This window comes from Ambystoma mexicanum, chromosome 1p, assembly GCF_040938575.1.
Source record: "Ambystoma mexicanum isolate Mex_15411 chromosome 1p, UKY_AmexF1_1, whole genome shotgun sequence".
Taxonomy (NCBI): domain Eukaryota; kingdom Metazoa; phylum Chordata; class Amphibia; order Caudata; family Ambystomatidae; genus Ambystoma; species Ambystoma mexicanum.
The window spans coordinates 240498418-240520094 of NC_090921.1; the positions used below are offsets into that span (position 1 = coordinate 240498418).

Below are 21677 nucleotides of genomic sequence, written 5' to 3' on the forward strand. Positions count from 1 at the left end.
GTAATTGAAATCTCCAAGAGTGATCGCCATAAAATGACAATCCCATGGTCAATTCCTGATGACAAAGAGTCTATCTTAGACAAACTTAAGAAATTAAACAAATCGAGGGCTCCAGGACCCGATGGGATCAGTAACTTGGAACTGAAAAAAAATCCTGAGTGTTGGGCCAACATTATGAGTGAGCTTTTCGCAAACTGTAATAGAAAAAGAGCAATACCGTCAACATGGCGAAAAGCTAACATTGTGCCCATTTACAAAAGAGGTGCTACCGACGATCCGAATCAATACAGGCCCATTGCACTCCTGGACGTAATGGGAAAAGTATTCGCGTCTCTGGCCCTAGACGCGTTCCAAGAGTGGACGCGCTCGTCAAAAGTAGTGGATCCATTCCAGAACGGTTTTATCAGAAACACTGGAACTTCAACGAACATCCTACTTATGAGTGCTTTAAAGGGAAAGGCTCTTCAAAGTGGTAATTCAATCTATGTTGTCTTTATCGACCTGGTCCAAGCGTTTGACCAGGTAGATAGGGAGCGCCTCTGGGCGAAATTGGAATTAAAAGGTTGTCCGGAGTCAATCTTAAATCCTATAAAGGCTCTACATCAAGGGACCTCAATTTGAGTTCGCCTGAGTGCAGATGGTCGACTTTCGGAAGAAATCGAAACAGCTCGTGGAGTTAAGCAGGGTTGCCCTTTGGCCCCATCGCTGTACAACTCTTACATCGCAGACTATGGAGATACCACCCACACGGTTAGACATTTTCCCCCGACGATTGGAGGGGAGAAGATAGATCGCCTATTGTACGCGGATGATATCATCCTGATGGATTTAACACCTATAGGCCTTCAACGCCAATTGGATAATATGGTATCATATATGTCTGAAAACAACTTGCGTTTAAATAATGCAAAGACAAAAGTGCTCATTCTGGGCAGACCTGCAAAGTGGAATTCTAAATTCACCTGGCACTGCGATGGTAAGAAGCTAGAAAGAGTGGAAGCCTTTAAATATCTTGGGATTATAATCAGCAACGATAAAGATGAAAAGACTATGCTTGAAACACTCTGGGCAAAGTTAAAAAATCTCACAGCCCAAGCTAAGGCTGTGGACAAGAAACACGGTCGTTTTTCGATCTTCCCTATCGTGAGATTTTATAAAGCTAAGGTCGTTCCGGCCTTAATTTACGGTATGGATGCAATGTTGCTGGCTCCGAATACCATCTGGGAGAAATTGGAAGCTTTTTTTTGGCGAAGGGTCCTTGGTCTAGCCCAATCTACACCAATTGCATTAATAAGACGGGAGTTATGCACTTCCTCAATGTTGGCAATAAAATTGAGAGCCACCTTGATGTTATACCGCAAGGTAATAAATAATCCAGAAGCCCGAGTATTGGACCTCATACGGAAAGAACTTTCTGAGGGCGACAATCGGACGCTTGTAACCTGGGAACAATCCAATCGGAGAATATTGAAAGAACTAGACCTGTCTGTAGAGACACTCATACACAATCCAAATCGAGTGTCAAAAAAACTTTTAGAAGCCGACTGGATTCACACTCAAGAAGTGGCTTGGTCGTATTCCATCGCAGCAAAGTTACCAACTGCTCCAATGAAGCTTAATGCTACGCGTGGCTATTTACTTAGGTTTCCAGATAAGAGCCTGAGTCGTTTGTTTTTAAGATTCAAGCTGAACCAAATAAAAACCAACGAGATTTTGGCTATGCGTAACCAAGTACCATTGAGCACCTGCCGCTTCTGTCAGTCTACAAACGTTATAGAAAGCACAAAACATCTGCTAATGGAATGTTCTGGTCTAAAAACGGAAAGAGCCAGGTTTCTTGCGGACCCGCTGAAAAATCATTCAACCCTCGATGAGGATAACCTTTGGTCATTGTTGACGAATGGGAACAACACTAGATGTGTTATAGGAGTAACACTTTTTCTTAAATCCCTGAATCTTGAGTAGGAGGAATTCCTACAATGCACTAGTTTACTGAACAAAGAACTGTCTAAAAGGAAGTTTGCTGTCTGATGTCTGTGGACTACCTACGTCTTAATTTTGTAAAAATTGTGATACAATTAAAAAAAAAAAAAAAAAAAAGAAGAGGCAACAGCACTCCAAACCAGGCCTGCGCCTCCGGTGAGCGTAACAGTAATAGAGCCCTCTACTAGTCCATGGTCTAGCCCAGTTGTGTTAGTACCAAAGGCAGGATCTAAAGAACTTAGATTCTGTGTGGATTACAGAGCTCTTAATGCAGTCACTAAGACTGATGCCCACCCTTTGCCAAGGACAGATGAGTTGGTGGATAGACTTGGTGCAGCCAAGTTCCTCAGCACATTTGACTTGACGTCAGGCTATTGGCAAATAGCCCTGACAGACCATGCCAAGGAGAAAACTGCATTTTCTACCCCAGTCGGCTAATACCAGTTAAAGGTTATGCCTTTTGGATTGAAAAATGCACCTGCTACGTTTCAAAGGATGTGTTAGGCAGAAACCTGTGCAGTTCCCTCTGTACACATCCCTCCTCCATGCCTGTCCACCTCTCCTCTTCCCCCCTGCTACATCCTCCATGTAGATCTCGTTCCACACAATCGAGAGCAGTATGATAGAGAGCGGGAGCTGAAAACATAGACCCTGAGCATACCGCACCGACCAGCAACTCGGGTAAGCCAATCTTCCCACCCCAGCTATTTTTCACCTGTGCCCTCGCCTTGCTCCTCTCCTGAACAACATATCAGCCCCCTCCCCAACTCACGCTTAGCGCAGCAAGAGCAGCAAGAGCAGTCCTAGTCAAAACCCCATCATCATCCACACCCCATGGGCCACCCGTAAGTCAAGGAAAGGCCCAGACCTAGGCCACCTCAGGCTACACTTAATATCATTGGTGCTCCAAACCAGACCCCAATCCCTGCCACCTCACTATAGGGCCCAAGCCTCCTCGCTGGCACCTAACCCAGTCTTAGCCCTATTCCTCTCCTCCCCGTTCCCCGTGGTCCACCTCCACCCCCACACAACCTACTCCCACAGCCTCCTCTGACCACCCCTTTCCCCCTACCCACCACAACCAACCCCTATCCCCCAAAGCCCTCCCCTGGCCACACCCTCCCTCTACACCCCCGCCACCTCTGTCTCCTCCACTCCCTCTCTCCCAACAATCCCCACAATGACCGTCTCAGCACTTGCAAACAAACCCCACCAAATCTCAACCTCATTCACGCTAGGTTAGTCTCCAAAAAACAAATTCAACATATTTGAACTTATCAAAGACCAAAACCAAGATGTCCTTTTCTTCCCAGAGACTTTGTTTGCCGATGATTACAAGCCCATTACGCACAAGGCCATCCCACAACCTTATTGTTCAAAACAGATCAATAAGGGGTTGGGGAAACACCAATTTCCACTACTTAATAAGGACACCTCGATTACCTTCACAGACTATGAATTACTTCTGATAAATATCCAACGTTCACCCTCCACTGCGCACATATCCCTACTCATTTATAGACCCCCAGGCTACAACAAAAACTTTGCAGACACACTATCCGACGGTCTGACAACTAACTTCAACCTACACCCAACTCTTGCAATCCTAGGTTATTTCAACATCTGGTTTGACTTGCCTTCAAACCCACTGACCCGATCTCTCTTAGACAACCTAGAAGCCTTCAGCTTGACACAACGCATCTCCATGCCCACCCACACTAGAGACCACACCCTCGATTCGGTCTTTAGCACCACAAACATCATATCCACACTGCCTCCACGCCCTCTAATGTGGACAGATCACCCCGCAATCTTCTTCTCCATACCTCAGTCAACTGTGGGCTGTGCCCAAGGGCATGCCTGACCCCCCACCATCCTCCATACCTCTCACTCCACTCTGGAACAAAATGATCACCCCATATCTAGCCAACTCCCCCCTCAACCAGCACTCTTCCCTCCAGGAAGGCCCCCCACCCATCAAACTCTTCGACATCTGGCTTTTGAACGCCCTCACACCCCTCACCCTGAAAAAAACAGCTGTCTCAGAGATCAGGCCCACACCTAGATGGCACACCACCAACCTCAAATCACTAAAAACCCTCAAGCACTGCCTGGAAGGGACCTGGACAACCAACCCAACCGCCCAGAACAAAACCGCTCTAGAAAGACTAACAAGAGCTTGTAGAATGGAAGCCATAAAAAAAAAACAAGAAAGCATTCTATGAGAACAGAAGAAACTCTTGCAACCCAAGCAAGGAACTTCAGAATCAACGCTTTATCAGAACACTTCCACAACGTGGCTATTGACAGACACTCCGCCATCATCTCTAAATTAGAAAGAATACCGCCAGCCAGTACATATCTACAACCTGAGCCCCGTCCAAACCATCTCCTGATACAAATCTTCACCTCTTTCGCCCCAATCACACACCAAGAGTTGGTCTTGCTCCTAGCACAAAGCTGCCAATCGGGTTCCCCAGAGGACCGCTGCCTGCCCACCCTCAAAAACATTCTAGCCTCAACCTGTGCGGGCAGCATCACACGCTTAATCCTCAACCACTCTCTAACATCGGGATCCTTCCTGGAAGCCTTAAACTCCTGCATCAAACCCCTCCTCAAAAAACCTACACTCTACCCTCTCCTCCCCCAGAATTACCGGCCCATGTCCAACACCCGATTCATGGCCAAACTCCTGGACCACACAGCATACAAATAGCTCGGCCATTTCACTGAAGCCAACAACGTCCTGCACCCTGCCCAATCTGGCTTCAGACCGCTCCATGGAATGGAGTCCTCCCTAGTATCCCTCTTGGATGACCTACAAACATCTGTGGATGCAGAAGGTTGCACGCTACTCGTTCTCCTTGACCTCTCTGCCGCCTTCGATACTATTGAACACACCATTCTCCTAAACAGGCTACACTCTTTAGCATTCAAAGACACTGCCCTCTCTTGGATCTCCGCTTTCATCTCTAATCGCTCATAAATCATGCTCCTACACCCGTTTACCTCCCCTTCACGACCAGTACCAAAAGGTGTCCCACAAGGAGCATCCCTGTCTCCCCTCCTCCTCCTCAACATCTATCTGAACCCATTCCCCGCACTCATCCGCTTCCACAATGTGACCTGCTACAACTATGCAGACGACACCTAGATCATCCTTAAAACTCCTAAATCACCAGGATCCAACCTTCCAGATTTGTCGTTATGCTTCTCGGATATTGACTACTGGATGACAACCAACCACCTCATCCTCAATCCTGGGAAAATGGAAAGTCTAGTCTGCCGGAAAGCAGCGTTCCTTGCCCAACCTTTTCCCTGGCCTCACACCCTAGGCCCCCCAACTGCAACCTCCACCTCGGTGAAAATCCTCAGATGCACCCTGAACACGGATGTATCCCTCTCCCAACACATCAACTCTGTATCCAGGATCTGTTTCTGTCAATCTACGTATCCTCAGGCGTATTTTCCCATACCTCATCTATCCTCAATTTTTCTCTGTCATCATCTCCATCATCCTCTCCCGATTAGACTATGTAAACTACCTTTACCTAGGCGCACCAGCGTCCAAGCTAAGGAAACTGCTAAGAATCCAAAACGCTGCGGCCCGCCTGCTCATTAACCTACCTCCCAAAGAACACAACAGCCCTACACTAAGAGTCCTCCATTGGCTCCGTATTGGTTGACGCACAACCTTTAAAGCAATGTGCATCACTCACTGGGTCATCCACAATACCGGCATGGAATTCCTCCAAAACAGTCACTCGCTACCATCCTTCAAGGACCCTCAGATCTGATACAACATCTCTCCTAGTAGTCCCACATTACAACTCCACGAGACTGGACGGATCATCCTTTTCTGTCCAAGGGCCGATCATCTGGAACTCTCTGCCCCTACACATCTGCAACATTAACAATTATTTGGCATTCCCAAAGACCCTCAAAACAGGCTTTTCCCTTCCTCCTCTTGAAACCCTCTCGCATTCTGTACTCTCGATACATACACAGAAACACTGGCCCACCTACACAGACGCCAATGGATGCCGGCAGCGTGACACATTTTTCACCCTTCCTGGCCCCAGCCCCTCAGCCACAGACACTCATACACCACCCACCCCCATCCCTCCAGGCCTCTCTCCCACTGCTCAGACTTCAATCTAGGGAGACCACAACTGGCAAGAACAATCCAATCTCGTTGGACCCAGAAAAACGGCATTGAAGAGGAACTCCATTCGCATCTGTGGACACAGGCCACAGGCACGGCGCCCATCCATGCACTCTAGAATGCAGCTATGGCTATGCTATTCCGGTCTAGAAGCTTGCATAGCCATCCAAACTGAAACTCCTGACGTACCTCAACACTTCTGCCATTATTATGCAGCAGCAACCTATGTAAAATGCCAGTCTAGCTGGGCTCACATCGAATCTTCAGCACTAGCACTCTATCCTAAACCACCAATAGCACACACCCATGTGCTTGACCTCTGGGCTGCTTATTGGAGCCTAGCCAGCTCACCTAAGCCCTAACTGGGCAAAATGCACACATGTCATCTTTAAATTAACTCTTAGATTTGTCCCCCACAAGGACTATGGTCACCAAGAGCGTTCCAACCCCAAAGCACCTTGAGGCCATACAAATGGGAAAGGGCTCTATATAAATTTATACAATACAATACAATACTCCACAAGTGGTGTCCCGTGGTGCGTATCTGAATGGTTTTAGCCATACTGTTTCAGTTCTTTTGGACAAGAAAGATTTCATCCAAAGCAGCGGTGTGTCGCTGATCCGTATTTCTTCCAGTCTTTTGGCGAGGGTGTTATGGTTGACTGCGTCTAATGCTGTGGAGAGGTCGAGTAATACCAGTGCTGAGTTCGTCTGCGTTGGTCTTTATGTTGTCGCATATAGAGAGTAATGCCGTCTCAGTTCCTCTTATGGGTCTGAAGCCCACTTCAGCCTGGTCCAATAGTTGGTTATTTTTTATCTGTTGCAGTATTTATTCATAGTCATAGGTCTCTATTATTTGCGGAAGGAATGTTTGAGATCAGTGCGAATTCTGACATGAAGCCCATGTCTGCCTGGATTTCCCACCATAATTAACATCACAACAACAATCCCCAAAATAATACATTTGCTTGCAGAGGACTTTTAACATGTAAGTGTTAGCATGAGCATCCTTGGAATTTACGAGTCTTTTTGAAAATGAACCCTAAAGTGTGAGGCACTTAGTTGGGATTGCAAAGATGTAAAGTGCATGCCCTTCCTGGCATCACTTAGCAGTGACAAAGGTTTGGCCTCAGGAAATCCAGATTTGCATAGGAGGGTGAGGGTTAATAGTGGTGGTGAATAGGTGATGGTTAATAGTGGTGGTGAATAACAAACATTTCCTTTCTACTACGTTAAAGGCATAATCTCAGGAACTTTCACATTTCATATAAACCAATGAAGTAGGGACAGTCATAAATTGGGTTGAAAGGCAAAGTGATGAATATAGTCTAGTGTGGCAGGATGCACTGAGGGCCTCAAGGGCTGCCCTCTCTTACCAGTTAATTCTCCCCACAGGTGCTGATTGGCGTACTGCGGTCCTCCTCCCGGTCGGGCTATCTCCAGCTTCAAGATCAGTCTGGTTCCCTGCCCTGCAAGGTGTTGAGGAAGACAGAGGGTGAAGGAAGACAGTTTTGGGAAACCAGTAACTTAGGTACTTACCTGTCTGGGGATCAGGGTACTTGGACAATTGCCATAGACACATTAACAGTTGCCCACTGCCCCCCCCGAACCTTGGCATATACCCTACATTATGTCTGTTCATAGAATCTGACTTGACTCCATGTATAATGTTGAATTTCCAAAACTGGCTCTGCTACCTTTCGGCCTGTGAAAACCTACCCTCAAAAGCCTCTCTGCATACCCTCTCCTTCCCAGTCTTTGTTTATGGAACCTTTTTAAACTCTTTTCAATCTCCACAGAAGATTTCTGCAATCTCTGTAACCTTTACAGCATCTACAGCCATTTTCCAGTCTCTCCCAGTACCCTTTTTAATCTGTGAAGCTTGTCTCTGCAAATATTCTGCAGTCTCTATCAATGTCCTTCAGAGCCCTCTGCAATGTGTTCATACCACTTGTCGGCCTACTTTCTTTCCACCTCCCTATTCTCCTTTCCCATGTTCCCCTGTTACTTTCCATCTCCCACTTTCCCCTAATTGTTTTCTGACTTTCTCTTTCTATTATCTACTGTCACCCTTTCTACAGCTATTGTGTTCTTGCTCTCTTGTCAAGCTCATCCCCTGTAGCTTCCCTCCATTTCCTCCTTCGACTGAAGCCCTCTCCATAGCTCTGAAAGCACTGTTCATCTCTGTGCTCTGTGTTAAAAATGACCATTCACATGTGCTTGCAGTCATGTTTCTGATTCCTGGTCATGTTTTCAGCAAGGGTTGAATAGAGTTATGGTCTGTTAAGGGGAATTGCTGATTATCATGTTACTCTCTGGGCCCAACTGCTTGTGGCATCTGAATGCCTTCTTGTAACTTCATTTATAGGTTTGAGTTTCCATGCACCAACACCTCCTTCTCCCTTGACACTCATGTGTTAATCTGTTTTTCTATAACCTCATTTGCCCGTCAGGCCACATTGTGCAGGTGGAAGAGTACCAGCTGATTGTGGAAAGACTCATACAGAGCAACTTCCCCTCTTGGGAGCAGCTACAAAACACTGATTACATCACAAAGAAAGAAACACGGTGAGTTCTCCAAACACTAACAAAATCATGCAGAAGTACAATGAGTGAAGTCTCCAAACACATACTATATAAATGAGAAGCCTTGCATGTGGTCCTCTGATCACTGACTAACCTAGTGGAAAAGGCATGCGAGTCTCCAACACACTCCACTACAATCAATGAAAAGCAATTTAGGTAAGTTGTCCATTACGTAGCAGTTGATTAATGTCATGCTCAGAGGGTTAGGAGGCATGAGGAGATGGAAATGTAGTTTCCACTTACTGGGTAGGAATCGTAGGTAAAGAGAGCACTGGCCACAGTAATGGCAGCTCCAAGGACTTGTACCGGAGCACTGAGGACTGACCAGGATGCTCCAGGAACTCAGAGGGAAGGACTAGGGAATGGGAAGTGAGCTTTCTAGATTAGGAAGTTCATTCTATGGACCGAGATGGAGCAACAGGTGCTGGGAAGAAGGTGTGGGAACTGGGGAAGGATTGACCGGAGATGGTCGCTAGGAACTTGTAAAGGAGCCTTAACGACTGAGGAGAGGAAGATCCGGGAAATGAGTAGGCTACTTCTGGTACTGGGTTGGGAGCTTCATATATTGTTACAGGAGATCCAAGAATCTTGAGGAATATTCCTGGGACTGAAAGGGGCGTTTAAAGGAAGGTAACTGAAACACCAAGACTGGACAGGGAGCTCCGAGGTCTGTGAAGGGAGTGGTGAGGGGATCTTCAAGAAGTAGGAAATAACCATCGGAGGATTGAAAGGGGACACGAGGATCTGCTCCAGGTACTGGAAGGGAATGCCAGAAACTGAGAAAGGACCCAAGACTGGGAGTCATGGCCTTGATAGCTGAGTACTATGTTACTGGTTGAGGAGCACAGCAGCCTGTTAGGAAAGGTCAACAGTCTGATACGAAAGCACCAGGGATCTAGAGGGAATGCCTACAACATGATGAGATGCGAGGGAGGACAGGCAATTATGAGGGCAAGACCTTTGTTGTAGGATCATTCGAAATTGCATGGAAGATCTGACACCTGCAGTGGAAGATTAGGAACCATGACCGGAGAGGTAGAGTCTGCGGTGCAAGCAGTGGTAACTGCAAGAAAATGTGTCCATCATAAATGGAGAATCACAATCTGGATATTAGAAATGTATAGTGTATGCTGTGAATTGTGACAAAGCCGAACCCGCAGATAGTCTTATAACGCACACTGTACTGGCTGCCTCTGGTACCAAGGGAGGGCTAAGAGTCAACTGCAGACCTCTAGAAAAAAGTTTTGCTATTAATAAGAGAGAAAGATGTTTTTCAAGCAGACGAGGATTCGTGCATTGATCTTGGTGGACCACTGACCTCCAGGAGTGCCCATAGAGCCATTGACACTGTTGTGAAATGGTTTCTGTTAGGAGGGTTTCTCAGCGCAACTCCTGAATTAGTATTCTGTAAATCTAGCCTTAGTGGACCTACAATGTTTACAGAAAGTCTAACGAAAGGATGTTTTAGTGGTTGAGCAATAAGGTCTAGGATTAAGAGAGCTGGGGACTTATGTAATGTACAGTTAACATACACAATGGTTGTCAAGCAATAGATTGGCCACACAGGTATTGGGAATATACTTATTTATTAAACAATACAGATGTAGTAAGCTAAGACTATTGCATGCTAAGTGAACTGGTTCATACATATTCATAACACACAATAGTTGCCGAATTGGTACAACTGGTAGACCTACAACATTTTATGTCAAAACGCATTTATTTAGCAATGCACTGTTAGACGAGCTCAAGTGGTAGGGGAAGAGTGAGATGTTTGAATGTACCATTAGTCTTAAAGAATTATAATTATAGTCTTCCACTGCTGGACCTCCTTCTTGGGCTGTCCTCTTCCTCCCCTCCCAGTCTACGAATAATGTCTTGTTACATTGTATCACTGCAAAGTATTACTGCATTTATTGTTCTAAGAGGGTAATGAATCTGGTGCTATAATCCTAATTCTGTTCTAATGTTTGGTGACTTCTGGCTTTCTATTTTAAAGCATTTAAAACCCTTCCCTCCCTCTAGGTACTATATTTACTATATGATGTGCATTTTTATTACTTATTAGTATAGCCTAGAAGTCCAGGAATTGGTGTGTCTGTGTTCTATTTTGGCACATGGGGTCCTGATTCTGACTTTACTACTGTATGTTTTGATTGTCTGGGGTTCCCCTTTTCATTACATCCTTTTGGCTTGTGATGTGTCTGTGCCTACAACCAGGTAGTGAGCAATACCTGTAGTTTATGGGTGGGGTGGGTCGTAACTGACCATTACTGTTTTTACTATGTGTTGAGTTATGTTTAACCCATAGTACCTTTTTATCTGATAGAAGTTATATGTGTAATTTTAAAAAACTGTGTCTATTTTTTGTGTATACCGGTGTGGTGTGTGTTCTCTGGTTAACTGTGTGGTCAACTGTGTAGAATAGTTCACCACCAGCCTTCCTCCCTCGCTTGAGTTAAGCCTGACTGCTCTGCCACACGCCTACCGCTACAGAGAGTCCGGTCTTTCCTATTGTTGAAAAGAACTTTTCTGCTTTTAGATTAAATGGTCACGCAGCCCTCACCAGAGAATGGTGAAAGAATCTTCCTATCACCTTGTCACGTTCTGCAGGTCAACCTACCTTTTGAAGGTGCTTTGGAAAAATAATATCAGTGAGGGGGCCTCGATGGGCACACAGTAAGCCAAGAAGTTTCTGAAATACCAGACATGCATTTTCTGTACTTTACTTGGGAGAAGCTTGATCTTACCCTCTGCTATTTCATTACCAAGGTAGACCACAGAGATCTGGAAACATGGATCCTTTGATGCCTTAACTGCCAGATCGGCCTTATGAAGAGCCTGCAGCACTCTGCTGGTTTGGGAAACATGTTCTTCCTATGTGAAGCTCCATGCAGCAATATCATCTAAATATGCTGTATGCATCTAGTCAATTTAGAACATGATTCACCATCCTTTAAAAGTGACAGCAGTGTTCTTCAATACAAACGGCATACATTGGTCTAGGCCTCCGGGAGTAGAAAATGCAGTCTTTTCCTCTTCACGGTTGATTGAGGTAATCCGCCAATAACAAGCAATGTGGTAAAAGGTGCTGAAAAATTTGGACCTGTCCACTAACACATCTGCTTATGGCAAGAGGTGGACATCTGTCTTGTTGACAGCTTTTAGAACTCTGTAGTGAACACAGAATCTTAACTTTTTAGTTTCTGCTTTTGGTACCTAAACCACCAGACTGGATCAAGGGCTATTAGAGGGCTTAGTTAGAGCAGCATAAAACGAGCCTTATGCCTTAAAGCATGATTGTACTTGAATAGTATGCTTACAAACGCCTTAAATGGAGCACATCAGATACTATGACAAGATCCTATGAAAACTACACAACCTGCACCATCTTCAAACATTGAATATGTTACCACGTTCTCTACAACGAGTAACCAGTTTAAAACGGTTATCAAGAAAAATTGTGAATTTCTTTCAATTTGAGTTTGTTAAGTGCACTATTTCCAAAACATTTGCTTATAAAAAGAGTAATTTACTGAGAAATACATTGTTCCAAGAGGAACACTCAGCTGAATGACCTACATCTATTTTGAGTGAGAAGAAAAGTACTTTCCACTGCAATAATTGTCAACACTATCAGAATCTAATAAGAGATGAGGTTATTCATCATCCCTTTACAGATAGAATGAACAAACTACATACCTTTTCAGTATGTACTTCCACCAATGTAATCATGGTTATAAAGTGCTGACAATTCGGAAGGCAAAAATACACGGGATGCTACACAAATTATATTCAGAAACCTCGACCGGGCATCACCTGAAAAAGTCAAGACGGTTGACAGCATAGGCTAAGAATTTAGATTTTCTTCACAAGATCATGTGAAAAAGTAGCAATTCCTAAAGTCCTAGATGCTGCTGATTTCCATTTAACTTCATAATTAATACCTGGGATCATACCCAACATTGAGCATCTGTTTTAAAGAATAATACTCACCTAAGGATGGATACGTCTTTCCTTTATTCATTAAGAAAAATTGTGAAAATAGATAGTTAAATATGTATTTTCTTTATGTCTATATAAATACAAACAAATTCTTTGAACCTGAAAAAAAAGAGTCTCCAAAAGACTTGGAAACAGTAGAACATTTAGGGGGTAATTTATAGAATTTAGCGCAGAAGCAGCGCACACTGGCAGCGCAGAGAGGGACCTTGTGCTAGTGTATGCCAGCGGCGTGCGCCAAAACCCATTTTCACGCACAGCGTATTCATGGATACTTACATCCATAACCAGCCGTGGTGCAGAGTGGCGCAGCGACCCTGCAGCAGCGTCAATTACACCCCTAACCCAGCTCGTGCGCCAAAAACATTTCACAAATCCCCTACATGGCGCAAAGGCCAGTGGACCAGCATACAGCCACCCAACCCCAAAAACGTGTTAGAATGCCACTCAGCCCTCACACGTCAGTGAAATCACGTGTAAAATTCCCTGCGCACCCCTCGTAATACGCGTCCCCGCTCGCGCCAGCAAAATCGTGTGTAAAACTCCCCGCACGCCCCTCGGATTACACGTACCCCGCTCGTGCCAGCGAAATCGTGTGTTAAACTCCCTGCGCACCCCGTGGGTTACCCGTACCCCACTCTCGCCAGCGAAATCGCATGTAAAACTCCCTGTGCACCCCTCGGATTCCACGTACCCCGCACGCACCAGCGAAATCCCATGTAAAACTCCCCGCGTACCCCGCTCGCGCCAGCCAAATCGCATGTAAAACTCCCTGCGCACTCGTCGGATTACGCGTACCCTGCTCGCGCCAGCCCAATCGCGTGTAATTCTCACTCCCTTATCCCCAGATTCACACAGCAGTGTGATGAGAAGCCATATGCACCCCCTGCAGCCAGACCACGCCACAGGGGTCCACCTTACACCCCTCCCCATGCCCCGCAGCAAGCCCTTCCACCCTGACCATGCCCCGCAGGCAGCCCATCCACCCTCCCCATGCCCAGCAGGCAGCCCATCCACCCTCCCCATGCCCCGCAGGCAGCCCATTCACCCTGACCATGCCCCGCACGCAGCCAATCCACTCTCCCCATGCCCCGCAGGCAGCCCATCCACCCTCCCCATGCCCAGCAGGCAGCCCATCCACCCTGACCATGCCCTGCAGGTAGCCCATCACCCTCCCCATGCCTAGCAGGCAGCCCATTCACCCTGACCATGCCCCGCAGGCAGACCATCCACACTCCCCATGCCCTGCAGGCAGGCCACATGGCACTGTGCACTTGGGAACCCCGACTCATGTCCTTCCCATCCCCCCCCCATTGACAGGCACCTGCCAGCAGAACCCGACTCTTGAACCCCCACCAACCGCCAATCGACGGGCACCTGCCAGCAGGCCCTGACTCATGTCCCCCCAAACACCACATCATAACTATACAGACCCATGGCCCAAATGCCAACCCAAATCCCACACCCCCATCCCACCAGTACAAACACCCTACGATCCACTGCACCCATTCCATGATAGTCTGAAAACCAGCATGCCCATTAACAAATGTCCTACAGAGCCACACAGTGGCAACACATGACTGAGCCAATGCTCATGGAGACATGCACAAAATAAATCATAGTAGACCACACCAATAATGAAGAATAATGAAATGTATTAAAAATAAAAACAAAGGACAAAATGAAAATCACACATGCAAATGAAGAAATAGTGATTACAATATGAAACATAAATTGATATCCAAGGAAAAATAAAAATCCAAAACATGAAAAAACATGAAAAAATAAGTGGTCCATCCCCAAAGTCCCTAGAAATAAATCCTAAAATGAAAAGCATAAAAAAACTTTCCTCCATGGGAATATAAAAAAAAAAGTATGTATATTGAAAACGAAAGTCTGAAGGGTCCATTATCCTACCTAAAACCCTATCTAAAATACAACTATATACAAAGTGGAGCAAAGTCTGTGAACTCCAAATAATAATGAAAACCAAATGAAACCTAAACCTAAATAACTATATACAAAGGCGGCGGGCTAGGCTAACAGCTCACTTATTGATGTTCCGGACCAGGGCATCATTAACTCCATGTCGATGTTCCGGAGGCGGGCCTGTTCCCTGGCCCCGAGGTCTCGCAGGGATGCAGCCATGGCCTCCTCCAACTCCCTGCGAGTTGCCTCGAGGCACTCGGCCCACCTCAAAGTCCTGTGCATGGAGTTCTCCACCCTGACCATTGTGAGCCGTGCCCTCTCTGCCTGCCGCCGCTCCACACCTATTCGCTGGCCCAACCGCTGCCATACGGAAGACACTGTCAATCCTGGGTCCTCCTGTCCACCAGCCGATGCCTGCCCCGATGATGTAGAGGGCCCCGAGGCCACATGCCTCCTACACCGAGCCTGCTGCCGCCTTTCTGCTGCCTGCCGCCGCCACCACGACTGCCTCCGGATAGATGGCAACACCCAGGGCCGTCGTGCAGTTGCCCTGCTTGTATGTGCTTGCACATCGTCCGTTGCCAGGGGTCTAGATGCTGCGGTGACCACCTGTGCTGGAGCTCTGACTCCCGACTGTGGCAGGGATGGGATCTCCACCAGCCTGGCTGCGTTGGTTGGGGCAGGTCCACAGGGGGCCCTGGTGGCATCTGGGCCGGAAGACGGCACGGAGAACGACTGGCATATAGTGTGGCGTATGGTGTGCACAGAGGAGAAGAGTGCCGCAAGACAGAGTGACACATGGAGGAAACCCCCGACCATGAGCCCTCCAAACTGGGCCATGTTGGCACGCATATCTTCGTGATGACGTGCGTGGTCCCCCCAGGAAGCACGCACGTCATCACAAATGACACGTATGCGCAACGTGACACCAATCAGGACGGACTCAATCCTGTCACGGGTCCCCACGTCCGCAGGTAGAGGACTGCCAGATTACGTGGACCTCCCCCCTACCAGCGGACGGGCCTGGGACGGGGCATCCCTGCTGGTGCATGGTGATGCAGTCACAGTGTCTGGGACAGTGACATGCACAGGCCCCTCCGCGGCGATCTGTGCTGCCTCCTGCCCCTGCCCCTGGAGTGCACCACTTACACCAGTAGTACCACCCCCACCAGGCCCCATGTGCAGCTCTGAAGCGGTCTCCTCTTCCGTACACACTACCAACCTAGATGGCTCTGCACCGTCTTCCGCCGTCGCTAGCCCCTGTGGGGGCTAACCCGCCCCTTCTGCTGGAGCCGTAGTGGCGGACGTGGAACCAGTCCCCTCGCTCCTGGATGATAGAATTTCTTGTGTAAAGGGAGATATTGAACACAGGCATCAGGGTACTATACAATAGTCCCCTAGACACAAAGCAATAGCACATGAGTGGCACTGTCAAACGTCACTTCCATCATGTCCCTCCACAACACATGGGTCAGTGCAGGCAACACACATGCAGGAACAGGCATGGCACATGCAACAAACATTTGCATCCATGTCCAAGGCACCGTAGAAGCATCCAATGGTCGGTTGAAACTCGCATGCATCATGGGACATGCTGATCAAATGCGTACACATCACCGGAGGGTCATGCATCTGGCTCAGTATACCCCCAGACACAGTGGATACAAGGATGACTAGGCTGTATCAGTGAATCAACACATCGTCACGTACATGTGTCATGCATCCATGGCGTTTACCAGTCACTCACACACTACTCAGACACACGGACATGTACACCATGCATGTCCGTGACAGCAGCACCCATCTCTCACACCCCAAACATGTCCAAGTACAGACACAGGCATGCATACATGTGTGCATTCCGCATGCTTCTCTGCATGATGCATTGTAACACATACACCATCCATGTGGGTCACGCCTGTCTGGACACGCATGCAGCACCATCATGTCCCTGCACACGCACATCCGTGCATGACCCATGTCACACATACAGCCAAGTAGCTAACTACCACCACACACTCGACTCCAGACGGGCCTGCATCCTGAGGATCTCAGTGGTGAAGTACTGGGCGAATGCGCTCCAGGACCCTCATCTGCTGGGTGGTAAGGTGGCCCTGGTGCCCCGCTGCGTTCAAGAGGAGACGGGCCTTCTTGAGGGTCCTGGACTTGTAGTCCTCCCAGCGCTTCTGGACGTGTTTGATATCGCGGAATGCCACCCCCTCTGCATTGATGGCACCCACTATGTCCGTCCAGATCCTCTTCCGTCCTGCATTGTCGGGGTGCAATGGTGTGAAGTGGGCATCATAATGCTCCAGGACTTGCTCCACCAGGATGCCAACTTCATTTGCACTGAAGCTGGCAGCCATCTGCCTCTCTGCTGGGGGGTTGCCACTGGTGCCGGATGGTGTTGCGTCGGACATGGCAACCCCTGAGGCAGGTGTGGGTGGGCAACTGGATCCTGGGGCTGGGCTGTGGAGCAATGGAACACCAGTCAGGAGTCTTCTGTTCCAGCAGGGCGGGTCACAGCAACTGGACCCCTGCACATGGCTGATGTGCAGGCATCAAATGGCAGGGCACTGTTGGCAGCAGGCAGGCAGGCAGGCAGCAGCAGATGGCTTGTAGGAGGCTCCCCGGGCTTCTGTGGGACAGCAAAATGGCCTTCTGGGTAGGAGCGTGGTCTTCCGTGTGTTGTCGCGTGGTCAGCTTTATGCAGAGTGAATTGGCACATGAAAAAGCAGCACGTCAGTGTGTATTTCGAGGAAAAGGCCTAAGCGCGTAAGTGACGTGATGCGCCCAGGCGTTTCTCTCGTACGGGTGCATAGTGAATCTGCACGTGCAAAAACAGCACGTCTGCGTGTAATTTGAGGAAAAGGCCTTAGCGCGTAAGTGTGCCAGTGACGTTACGCGAGCGAGCGTTGCCTTCAGCACGGGTTAAAGGTGAGCGCGGTCCAGCAGTACACTGTATGTGCTGTTTGTGGAGACCGGCGACTGTGTTTACTCTTCTGAATCCACATGCGATTACTTCACAGCGTTTGAAGTTCGTACCTCTTCTTTTGGCGGGTTGTTGCCTAAGCACACAAGCGCGTGTGCTTTTCTTTTTCTTTTTCTTTTCCACGCAAGGCAGGCATGAGTCACGCATGCTATTTTTCCCACTGTGGTTCCCCCTGTGCATCGCGTACTGTATTCGAAGTCATAGTAGCCCGCGTGTTCCACGCATACATTTTTTTGTGTCCATGGGTGCCACACCGTACTGCTGGTCAAGTCCACGCACGTGGGCTACCGCGGTCGCATGCATGTTTTTCTTTTGAAATTGTACTATTTTTAAATTATTTTTTTGAAAAAATATATATATATATATTTTTTTTTCTTCGGGGGGCCTGAACGTTGCGTGACCCGTCATTTTTCTACAACTTAGGTCCTTCATTTCATCAATCTCCCTCTCTACCTGTGGTGTTCACCAGGGGTCTGACCTCTCGGCCTGGCTTTCCAAACAGCCCTGGCAGCTCTCGCCTACTGCATTTTCATTTTCTGCTACAACTTCCAGTGCTATGCTGGTGACACTCAACTCATTTCCAGGCTGCCCTTGGCCACCTCTTCTCCCTCCCTCATTTCTGATTGCCTCATTGACATTTGAAATTGGTGTACTGTCAACGATCTCTAAATGCCAGCAAGACTGACATCCTTCTCATCGGTACACCTTCACCACCCTTTCCCCTCACTCTCTGGCCGGCCCCCCTTGGCCCTCCTCTTACCCCCACCTGCAAGGCCAACAACCTCGGGGTCACCTTTGACTCCACACATTCCTTTTCCGCACACTTTTCTGATGTTTCTTGAGATATATTAACTTCTTGCTCAACCTCCTCAGGGGTACTGTGCCTCTCCTCTCATTCACCTACAAGCTCAGTCTCTCAAACCCTGGTTGTCTCAAGGTTCGACTACTGTGACAGGCTATTTCAAAATTCTACCTGCCTTCACACTCCGCCCTCTACCACTAATCCAGTACAGGACTGCAAGACTTGTCTTTGGGCTGAAGCCCTGGTATCCTATCTTTCCAGCTCTGAAATCCCTTCATTGGCTACTAGTGGATGCAAGGATAAAACTTCAGACCCTTTGCATTGTGCACAAGGATTTCTGGGGCCTGGGTCCAAAATACATTCAACTATCCCTCTGCCAATACCTCCCCTCTCTAGTCCTTCTCTCCTCTACCTCACACCCCCTCCGGGTCAGTCTTTTATCGAAGAAACAAGCTGCGGGCATATATGTGTCTACGGCTGGGACCTCTCTTTGGAACAGCCTACCTGCAACGTTGAAACTTGATGAGAAACATCTCTGCTTCCGGAAGCACCTCAAGACCTTCCTATTTGCTCCTGCATTAGCCCCTCTTCTCCCAAGCTGAACAGTTTCCTCTCTTGGCACTGTGCACCTGGACACCCTCTGTCTTTCGGGCCTAGGTATCTGCTCACCCTGCCTCCCTGCTGCACTGCCTCCAGGCCTCCCATTGCAAGGGATCCTGTACGTGTACCCATACAGTCCCCACTCTTCTTCTGCACTCATCAGATTTGCCCTATCCAAATGATCTTGCACTTGCCACGTGCTGGCTGCATTACCACCTTTTGAATGCCTATTCTATCATTGGTCTTAATTTTCATTCTTTGGTCTCCTCGGTTTGGCACGTTCCACTTCTCCCCCTTCCAGGGTCTTCAACCTTTTTTCCCTTCTACATGCACTTGCATGTTCTCAATGTCACTGTGCCCAGTATGATTGTTATTTTCATTTCCTTTTCTCCCTTGTTCCCCTCCCTTTGCTTGGTTGCACTCTGAGCCACTTGCTTATGAGGGCAATCTTGATGAGATGTCATATCATGTCATATACATCCTTTGTCCTTTGTGCAGTGTGACTCACTCTGACTGTGCTGATGGCAGTGGCTCACATTCATGTTCCATGTGCATTCCATGTATGCCCCTACGTATCCTTGACCGCCTGCTCATTGTAGTATGTCTCCAGGATGATCCAAGTGTCATGTTATTTGGACAGCCATTTCATGCTCATTGTGGGTCTGTGTGTCATCACGCACGACTTTAGGGTGTCCACATCTGTGTCGTGCACATGGCTCCCCCTGTTACAGGCCCACTACCTCTTTTCAACTGGTGTCTTCTGCATGCATGGGTGTACTATTGATGGGTCCTCATCTGTCCTGCATCATGTCCACTTTTCATCGGCTGTAGTGACATTTGACTGACGACATGCAATAGACGCATGCCAACACTGTCTGCCAATGCACAGTCTGTGGGGAACCGTTCATTGCCATGCAGTGCCTCCCTGCTATTGCCCAGAGGGTGGGTGTTTCACGGTATCCATGCTACATGGTGCATGCCATTAACACATGATGGCTGCAATGGCCCTTACACTGTCGTCACGTTTGGAGATTCACATCACTACATGCGTGTTGATGTTGGAAGTTGAGGGGGTACACATGCACTGCACCGCACACGCCCACTCCTGTGCCAAGTTCAACCCTTCAACATGCCAACACAATGCTGCTGTGTGATAGTGACCTGTCATGTATGTACCCATGTCCCTCTTTTCACTGTATCGAAACACAGTAGCGTAGGTGTCTCCTGTGACACATGTACTCTGCATAGTCAATGGTTGTTGAGTGCTGCACATGAACATGCATGTTACATGTGTCATGGTGTGTTTGGTGTGATTGCCAGCTTTGGCTATTTGTGTGTTCCCCCATGCTTATGCTACGTGCCATCTCTTTGTTGCCATCTCTCATTTCTGCCTTGGATATGTGCCTGCTAGAGGTTGTGTGTGATGCAGGTGATGGGCAATATGCAAAACATGTGTTGGCTTCACATTTTGCACACATTGTTTTCTGCTTTCGGGATACCTATGCATTGCAATGCCACTTGATGCATGTTGGGCTTTAAGTTGCGTGGGACATGTCTGCTTCATGTATTGGCTGTCAATGTTGTGATCAGTATGTGAGTGGTATGTACTACTGACATGTGTGTTCTTGTTTGTTTTGTTTATGTTGCAGGTGATGAAGCACTTAAGGCAGAGGATGAAGTTGTCATCCCAGACACAGTGGTCAGTTCACATCAACAACCAGGCACCAGTGGTGGTCATCAGGTCGACGGAGGGATGCAGTCCTGCAGCCGCGGGCGGCACCAACCCAGCAAGGACCACAGCTCATTGGGCCCGGCAGGTGTCGGTCCAGCAACGCGGCGGCCGTGTCCTACCGTGGTGAACTGAGTGGGAGCATGCTGTTATTGCCATAGCACAGCAACAGGGGGCAGCATTTGAGATGATGGCTCAAGGTATGGAAAGTTGGCCGGTTCCATCCTCCCCCCTGAAAGGCAAGTGCAGCTCCAGCAGCAGGCTGCACGGTCCACGTGCCGCTCACTCAGGTTGGGCATGGCGGCCTCTGACAGGGCGCGCCGGGCTGAAATGGTGGCTCTGCATCAAGCTATTTCTGCTCAGGCAGAGGCACACCGTGAGGCTCTGAGGGTCGAACACCAAACCCTCTGATCTACTCTGGGTGCTCTCATGATGGACGATAGTAGGCGGGCAGAAGACAGGATGGAGCGGCTTGAAAGAACCATCTCAGCTGAACTCCATGCACGCCGAGAGGTACTCCGTATGTCATGTCAGGCCATGCAGGCTGAACTCCATCTTACACGTGAGTCCTTGCAGGAGGAAGCACGTGTGACACGTGAGGTAATGCATGCAGACCTACGTGTCATTGCCATGCAGAACTGGCTTACCAGACCCGCACGCTTGTTGCCGCTGAGGGGCAAGCCGCGGATAGGCCTGGTGAAGCAACTCTGCCGCAGGTTTTGAGGTGCACCCTGTAACTCCCCCCCCCCCCCCCCCCCCCCCCACCACCCCCCCGCCTGGGTCCCCCACAACCTCCGGGTCATATGTGGGCATTTTTGCTATTTTTTTTTCACTTTCTTTTTTTCTGCAAGTAATTTTGTTTTATTTTTTATTTTTGTCTATTGTGCAT

The 21677-nt window shown here is 48.2% G+C and overlaps 1 protein-coding gene across 1 annotated transcript in view; it reads left to right on the forward strand.

Annotated features, from left to right (window-relative positions):
• The window catches only part of CTC1 (CST telomere replication complex component 1), a 1003059-nt gene that overhangs the window by 688371 nt on the left and 293011 nt on the right, over nucleotides 1-21677 (forward strand). Inside the window, exons 11-12 of the mRNA XM_069646446.1 lie at nucleotides 7544-7679; nucleotides 8602-8716. Coding sequence (XP_069502547.1) covers nucleotides 7544-7679; nucleotides 8602-8716 — 251 coding nt within the window. The remainder of the gene's footprint in view (nucleotides 1-7543; nucleotides 7680-8601; nucleotides 8717-21677) is intronic.